This window comes from Aythya fuligula, chromosome 3, assembly GCF_009819795.1.
Source record: "Aythya fuligula isolate bAytFul2 chromosome 3, bAytFul2.pri, whole genome shotgun sequence".
NCBI classification, from domain to species: Eukaryota; Metazoa; Chordata; class Aves; order Anseriformes; family Anatidae; genus Aythya; species Aythya fuligula.
The window spans coordinates 112,777,814-112,786,811 of NC_045561.1; the positions used below are offsets into that span (position 1 = coordinate 112,777,814).

Sequence of the window (8,998 nt, forward strand, 5' to 3'; positions counted from 1 at the left end):
CCCATATGCTGTACAGCTCCTTATTGCACTGATGTGGAAAAACAAAAACAGGAAGAACTTGAAGCACTGAAATGGCAAATGAGGACAAACTCTCCTCACAGCAGTTTTCACAACGGTGAGAAACAACTTTTACATGTCACTGTGCTTCCTCTGAGGGTTGCAGAAACGCTGATGGTTTCTTGCTCCTGACAGCAGGTTCAGGACCTTTTCTCTTCTGGTTTTCACGATGCTTCCTGTGGTCATGCTCCAAGACAGTGCTGTCCACACTCTGAACTGGTCACCACTAAGGCTCATCTCCAACCAGAATTTCTCTGCAAGAGTTGCTCCTTGTCCTTTCACTGGTCAGATCCACTGAAGACAACTGTCCATTGCTAGGACTAGGAGAAAAATCAGCAGCTCAGATTAGATACATCTTCCATATAGGTAGAGGTTCCACTTCAAACACTTAAAATCTACTTCCATAAAATCCTCTGAGAAACACCACAGTCATCTTTAAATCTGAACCAAAAGAAAGGAGAAGCTAGAAGACCTGAAGTAAGTCTGGGGTGCATCAAGCCCAGCACTGCTAGTCGGCTGATGGAAGTGACTAACTCAGTCTGCACTGGTGTGGCCTCAACTCGAGTACTTTGACAGTTCTGGGCACCACAATAAAAGGAAGACATAAAACTATTAGGGAGTGTCCAAGGGAGGGTTACAAAGATGGTGAAGGGTGTGGAGGGGAAGATGTATGAGGAGCAGCTGAGGTGCCTTGGTTTGTTCAGCCCAGAGCAGAGCAGGCCGAGGGGAGGCCTCATGGTGGCCTGCAGCTCCCTCACGAGGGGAGCGGAGGGGCAGGTGCTGAGCTCTGCTCTCTGGGGACAGCGACAGGACCCGAGGGAACGGCATGGAGCTGGGACAGGGCAGGGTCAGGCTGGGGGTTAGGTAAAGGTTCTGCACCCAGAGGTGGTCAGGCACTGGGACAGGCTCCCCAGGGCAGTGGTCACAGCACCAAGCTGCCAGAGTTCAAGAAGCATTGGGACAACGCTCTCAGATATAGGGTCTGGTTTTGGGTGGTCCTGCACGGAGCCAGGAGCTGGACTCCATGATCCTTGAGGGTCCCTTCCAACTTGCCATATTCTTTGATTCTACACGAGTCTGCATAGCCCTAGATGTTTTAAATATTCACCACTAAGACTCCAGATATGTAGTCCCTCTCTGAAGCATCTCAGAAGACAAAAATAAAATAAAAAATGTACCGTGACAAACTTTTCCAGCTCTGGTGAGTCAAGCTCCATATTCACAAACAACTTTACAAGTGAGTAACTAACATTTTCCACCCCTCTCTGTTATGCAATGGTAAATATTTACATGTGGTCTCTTCCACCAAAGTGAGTGCCAGAATCAAACCAAGTGCTTAGCCAAATGCAGTTATGGCTTCCACAACCAGTTTTGCTCAGCGAGGTAACACCTTTAGAAAGTGTTGCTCAGTCACTGGTTTAGTGTTATTTCCACCTCTTTTTTCCAGAATATTGTTGGTGGTGACTTGAGTGAAATTTTAACTTTCAAGCCTGACCTAAAGCCTCATATGAGGATTTACATCCTCACTGTTATTTGGATCCTAGTACTGAAAAGCAGGAGTTGTAATCTGAGTTTATTAAACAAGGAGCAAATCAGAAACTTCCCTTCTTTTTCTTGTTAGACAGGGAAATAGTTAACTTTAGCAGGGCTATTTTATTTTTTCTTTTTAAAAGAGGACCTTCTGCACTGCATTTAAACTTAGCACATAACAGCAAAGCTGGATGCAAGCAAAGACTACATTGGAGAGGAAGGATGCAGTGAAGTCCAAAGTTGCACAATCGGCTTCTCTAACACCAAATGACCCAAAGCACACCAGCAATGCTAGTAGCATAAAGGAATTATTATCTTTAGTGCCTCTAAAGCCTTCATAACGGAAGGTATCTATTTAACATCAGACAAAGGTTTTCCACCAGAGGTAGGAAACACTAACTCAATGATGTCAACACATCTATGCTGTCAACATTTTCTTAGGAAGCTGCTGAAACACATTTGTTTCCTTTGGGTTTAAACATTTCCTTTAAATAAATTGCCTTGATATTAACAACATTAATTAGCACCAGATATGCTGGCTGAGCTCTGAGTGGTTTCTTGAACTGACATTCAGCTGGAAGCAGAAAAACCCTCTTGACACACTAGAGATGCTGTCATAGAGATATTTTTGTGAAGAAAGCAAACAGGTCATTACATAAGGATTTTGGATTCCAAATTCTATATCTTACTTAGTAACCTCAAGATAGATCCATTCTACTGAAGGGAAAAGTCATACATATTCTCTTTCTAAAGCACTTTGGTAGCACGTGTGATGAGAGAAGACCGAAGAACTACTTTTAATTTTGTACAAAATAACAGCAGGTTATGTAGAGGTCACAGATTGCCACTTCTACTGTTTAATACCTTTACCTGCAAAATACCTTCCATGTATAAATGAGCAGGTGATATAAATTCTACTTTTAGAATTGGCATAAATCCTAAATAAAACCACTAAGGGGTGAAAAAAAAAATTACCTTTGCTAGACTACACTTCCGCTTTGATGAAAGGCAGTTTTTCTTCAAGGCTTCTCTGGTCTGTAGATTAAAAACAGACCCCCAGAATTAGAGGTTACAGTTTCTAAGTGTAGAAAATATTCATATAATCCAGGATTAGAGTTGAAATGACCCAAGTACCTTTCTGTCCAGAAGTGTCCCAAACAATAGGATGAAGAATCCCTAAAAACATTGGAGATAAAAAAACAGTTACAAAACACCATAACCACATGAAGTTTCTTAAATATTTCTTCTAGCATAGATAAAATAATGCTTTTATCAGTGTAAAACATCTCATCACCTATGACAGTAACAGCAATGCCCCAAATGAGTTTACCTACCCAGGTCACATGGACTATCCAGGAATGCCAAGAATGGATACACAATTCTTGTTCATTCTCATTACAAACTGGACTGATGGGTTACATACCAGAATTTTTTCAACATACTTAATAGCAGCATTAGCCAAGAAGAACTAAGGTAGTATGGATATACAATGGTATGTCAGGTAACATTGGACTTTGACACTGGTGAATTAAATAAAATCATCCTTAATGGCAAGTAAGATTTTCTGGGTATTTGTTGGGTGATATGGATTAGACATTTTTGCAGTTACTCGACATTAACCCATGTATTTTAATATAAATTCTTCTTAATTCTTCATTAGACTTTGTACCAACTGGTTTGTTCTATTGCCCATCTCCATCCATGTCAATGCAGAATATCTAGTGCAGCTACTGCGTTAAATAGATAAGATGCAAGGAAAGCCTACTTTTCAAGCACAGTACATGCTGCCAGCCCCTCTTCTATCTGCTACCTTTTCCCAAGGTCAAAGTTTGAGAAGGCACTACGCCTAGATTTGCTGGGTTTACCTGGAAGGCGTTTAGTAGTGCGAATGTAACATGGAATGCCAGAGAGTGACTATCAATGATTGTTGCTAATCCAAACCCCCAGGTGAGGCCCAGAAGAGGTGTCAAAAGGGCAATGTTTTTGCTAATTCGGATCATGTTGCTCAAATCTTGTGACTTGCAGCCATCTCCAATAGAGGGTCTTCCCATCTTCACCACAACCACTACCACCACTGCCAAATTGACAACAATGATGCTCAGAGCAGGTACAACAAAGGCCAAAAGGGCTTTCGTCTCATACCAGTTAAGCCAGCAGGCTCCACTCCTTAAATATCCATTTTTAGGTTCAGTAATAGCAACAGTGAGGATAGATATGACTAATGGACATCCATATCCAATAGAGAATGCTGCAGCTATGAATGCAGATCTTGTTATCTTAAAAAAAACTAATAACAATCCATAGAGAATCAAGAGACCCAGGGTAAACATCCAAAAAAACAGGGCAAGATAGAAAAAGTGAAGGAAAAAAGTGGCTGCCACACACAGCCGGTAGTTTAGAGCTGTGTTGTGCACAATAGCTGCTACAATGAATAAAATATCAGCAATGAGAAGTGACGTAGCTATGTTCACCAAACAAAAATGGCGCATGTAGGTTATCTTGGTTTTTGTAACATGATGCCAGACGACAGTCTCGATGGTAAGGCACAGAACCAGGCTGAAAATAGAAAGGCCTAACCCCACACATGTAATGTAATCCAACACCACGTTTCGCAGCATGGTGGGGGACATCAAAATGGAGAAGGATTTGAACGTCCGGCGGTGGTGCTTGCACATACAAACAACACTGCTGATGTTGTCTGACTTCATTTTGCATGCCTTGCTATCCCATCTCCTCTCAGCTGAGTGCCATCCAACACACTGAGCCTTGATGTTCTCCAGTTTATTCACTTTTTCAAAAGTAAGCAAAATATGCTGAAGCTCTTCTGGAAGAGACACAGATAAAACCATTCCGTTCACAAAAACAGGGTCCAAGTGGCTGGTTTCTATAATAGCTCCAAGCGTGGGAAATGCAATGCTGATTGCTTTAGAAGTCCTGGGTAACTTCAAAAGTTCTTCTTCTGGAATGACCACACGCCCACTTATGTTGCTTGTCTTATTCAACTCCATAGAAAAATCAAAGCTCTTCCCTGAAGTATTCTTATATATGCTGTAGCCTTTAGTAGAGATGAAGTGTTCCTGTATGTTTTCCGACCCATTCCTTAGAAGAAGATTCCCAGCAAATAAGTTCACTGAGTCCAGTAATGTTGAACTGGCATTTCTGTCCCTGACAAAAGCCCAGTTGGAAATGACAGAGCTGTTCAGAATATGGTTTGCTATCCTGCTGTAACTCTGAAACAAAGAAGAAAAATAAGTTATTTTTTATGTTAAAATAAAACAGTCTCCAAGGGAGGAAAAAAAAAAAAAAAAAAAGCTAATTTAAACTCAAGGTTAGTTTCTATAAAGTCAATATACTTCTTTGTCAATGAACAGGTTCACATGACCCATCTCAGTCAAACCCAAACATCTCACTGGCATGAGTCACCAACAGAATTGTACTGTCCTCGTCACATCAAAGCTCAAAAGGTACTGGGAAGAACAGTATAAATTTAAAAAAATATATATATATGATACCAGTTCTGTTTCAGACTTTGACCTGCAATGTGCACCCTCTGTTTACATCTCCCTCTGCACAATTCTTCCTCCACCTCTCTGATTTCTGTGTTCATCAGGGAACGATTTCAGTTTTTATCATGCGACATGTCAAAACACAATTGTGATCAGCATATCCAACACTGCCTTTTCTGCCATGTAATACTTTAAAAATGAAGTCTTCCTTGTAGTGTTCTCCCAAGTCTATAAATGCTGCAAACATTTGCTTTTAAAGGAAACAAATTCCACCAATGGGAACCGGAGGATTTCTGCCATATGTGAATAGGTCAAACAGTTTCTCTGACAGCACAACATGCCCCCCTTTGGGAACTCGTTCCAGGTGATCTCTGTGTGACTTGCAGCTACCCCTTCATTGGAGAGTCCCTGGCAAAGCAAGAAACTGCACGGCTGCTCTGGCAAGCTCAGATCCAACTCTTCAAGCCCATAGAAATAAATACCTGCATTTTTTCTCTATTGACATTTTCTGACAACATCAGGGAGATATTCTTTAGCAATTCCACTATATCAGCAATGTTTCCTGGAATTGCTGGTGAGGACAGGATATCTGGGATGATGCATGAAAAATCAGCTTGGCAGTTACTATTCCCATGGTCATCAGCACCAAAATGTTTTGCTTCATTTTCTGGCTTCCCGTGCACTGGCTTTCCTGGCCCTACAAAGGGCAGGTGTCCTCCAGCAACACTAATGTGGCCTCCAGAACTTGGAAGAGGTTCACGTTCAGAAATCCTCTGGAGGGAGAAAAATACGTTTTGCAGGATTAACAAACAGAATCAAAATGATGCTACTACTACAACCTGCAAATTTGTACAGTGCTGGGGAGTGTAATTAACGTGCTGCAAGGCCTGAAACCCAGGACCGAAGCTCCACTGAGAAAAATTTCTTCCTTGTGCAACACATTTGAAGGAAGGGGCAAGATCTGAATGTATTACCTTACTCTTCAAGCGACTTGGAAAAAAAAAACAGTTTTTTATTTTGTAGTTGGGGAAGAATTTACTACAAATCATCTAATTATTACAGACCTTTGTAGTAATTCGAATTTAAAAGAGCTTTTGAGAACACAGTTGTTCTCTCAGGTTCATCCTAGAGTATCATTGTCTTGGTTTAGATCTGTGTGAAAAACCAGGTGAAGAAGACAAGTTCATTTCTGAACTGTTTCAACATAGGAAGTGAATTTGGGAAATTCCAATTACTTAATTTAAGATGAAGTCAAAGCTGCACTGTAATTTGATTTCTAGGATTCCATTTTCTTCCCTTTGCTCAAAATTTAAAGTTTGGGTGGGAGGGGAATGTGTCTTCACAACAAATTATGACCGTAGGGGAAAGTATATGTGTAACAGTTACATTACCTGAAAAAGCGACTGAACATCCAGATTTGCACAGGCATCTATGAACATTTGCCACTTTCTGTCTTTGCAGACAAAGCTCATCTCTCCATGGAAGGAGGGAGAACAAGGCTGAATACAAATAGCTCCACTATGTTCACAGGGAATCCGATTTATACACCCATCTGGAAAACAAATCAAGCAAATATTGTTCTAATGTGCAAGACGGCATACTACAATCCATGAGGTGAGTATTTGGGGGGGCATAAATACTGGTAATGGATAACATTTCAAAAAAATTAGAAGACATGTAGCTATTCACTGTACCTTGCAGATTACCAGTCTTTGATTCCTTGCTGAGGACCTGAAAAATAAAGTAAAGTGGAATGTATATTGAATATGAAAATAAATAAAAGATGACTACCTGGAACAAACTAGAAAGGTGACTTCAAGGGCAAAATAGTCCTTCTGAGGTGCAGAAGACTTTTTAAGGTACAAAATAGAGTGTTTATGGCCCATCACCCATACAGAACAATTCAGAACTTTCTACTAATGCTTTGTCTCTACGTGAAGCCTTCACAGTTGTACTACTAAAGTGACAATACTGAGCTAGGGGACAGGATCATACATGCCTCCAGTAGTTATCTCTGAGTCAAAAAGCCCATATTAGTCTTAAGGTCTCCAGTATTCTCACACTGATGTACAAGGATCTGCGTGATTTGTGCCATAAGACGCAGCTACAGCTCTACAGAACACCACCAACAAAGCCTCTTTGTTCCAGTCCTGAATGGGAAGCAACAACGAGGCAGATGTGCCATGCTCAGCTGAAGGACACTTGCTGGGACTGCGTGTTGTACAGGCAGACTCAATCCAGAGCAACTGCTCACACATGGCTTTCACTTCTTGGTCAAATGGCTTATCTGCCGTCAGCCAAACTCTGTCTGGAGACAAAGCTTGGCTGGCGATGCATTAGAAATCGCACTGCTATTGCTGGGTAGAGTAGGCGGAATAGCAGCTTTTAACAGTCTCAGAGTTGTGCAGGGGGCTGCTTGGCACATTGAGCGTATTGAATAGTGTAAAGTTTTCCTCCCAGACCTACTGATTTGACTAATTCTCTCACTGCAGGCACCTCTTCCTTGCAACCCTGAAAGCCAGTGAGGAACTTTTACCAAGAGATCTCTGCAAGACCTTGCAGCCTCCAGTCCTCAGGGAAAGGCATCTCTTGTCATCTCATGCTTTGAGGTCCCAAAGCAACAACCATGTTCATTGCCTACAAGTGGCTGTACAGAAAGAAAAACCCATAAAAAAAAAAAAAAAAAAAAAAAGTGGGGAGGAACATATTTTATGTCTCCATCATAAATCCTTGGAAGAGATTTGTATCTCACTGGCTCAGATCTACTTTGAATAAGCACAGTACAACCAGACCAGAACAATTCTGGATGCATTATCCAGGGTGCCTAGTAGATCCATGGGAATTCTGGTGATAAATAAGATAACAGATACCTTATAATAAGATACAGATACCTTAAAGAAGGCTGTAGCGAGGTGGGGGTTGGTCTGTTCTCCCATGTGCCTGGTGACAGGACGAGGGGGAATGGGCTTAAGTTGTGCCAGGGGAGTTTTAGGTTGGATGTTAGGAAGAACTTCTTTACCGAAAGGGTTGTGAGGCATTGGAACAGGCTGCCCAGGGAAGTGGTGGAGTCACCATCCCTGGAGGTCTTTAAAAGACGTTTAGATGTAGAGCTTAGGGATATGGTTTAGTGGGGACTGCTAGCGTTAGGTCAGAGGTTGGACTCGATGATCTTGAGGTCTCTTCCAACCTAGAAATTCTGTGATTCTGTGATAACCTTTGTTAGGTCAGAGGTTGGACTTGATGATCTTGACGTCTCTTCCAACCTAGACAATTCTGTGATTCTGTGATAAATATAAGCTGTAGCAGTCCTGATATGAAAGAAGAGATCTTTTCCTTTCATTAGTAGGTAAAACTGAATTCTGAATGAACTCGAGTGAACTGGCAGTTCCCCAAACCCATTAAAATCAAATGTTGCTGGCTTCTGTGCCAGAAAACTCTGGAGTCCACGGCCTCTCAGGGATGCAAGGTTCAGCTTGGCTCACCAACTCACCCTGGGAGCAATGCGTGGTGCAACCGGGAAGAAGTGCATAGCCCAAAGGAGCAGGCAGTGGGCCACCCTCACATCCATCACCTCGCATTTACTGCCTTTCTCCTGAAAGAAAAACATGTTGAAGATGACATCATCTGTTTTCTCTTCTTGAACATTGTCCAGTTGCTAGTAAGTGAGCAGCTAAACCCATTCCAAACACTGTTCTCACTGGGCATGCAAAGTGATTTTCAGACATTTATCAACTTTTTACTGAAAATGATTTGTGCACTTTTAAATAAAACAAACAACCTGCGCAATATTAGAAGTTACTGCATTAATAATTTAGTGTAAAATGCAAGGTGAAGAGCTTAAAGCATTTCAGCCTGTGGGTGCTTTATGAAGTGATTTCACACAACCTCATCTCCACAGGGTTTAA

The 8,998-nt window shown here is 41.6% G+C and overlaps 1 protein-coding gene across 1 annotated transcript; it reads right to left on the reverse strand.

The window, feature by feature from the left end:
- Positions 1-274: 274 nt before the first annotated feature.
- LOC116487460 (adhesion G protein-coupled receptor F4-like) lies at positions 275-8,661 on the reverse strand. Its single transcript, XM_032184450.1, has 8 exons — positions 8,584-8,661; positions 6,788-6,824; positions 6,485-6,645; positions 5,576-5,866; positions 3,453-4,817; positions 2,722-2,763; positions 2,563-2,622; positions 275-377 (listed from the first exon to the last, which is right to left on the reverse strand). The coding sequence occupies exons 1-8, from the start codon at positions 8,659-8,661 to the stop codon at positions 372-374; spliced, it is 2,040 nt and encodes a 679-aa protein (XP_032040341.1). The 3' UTR covers positions 275-371.
- Positions 8,662-8,998: the final 337 nt, after the last annotated feature.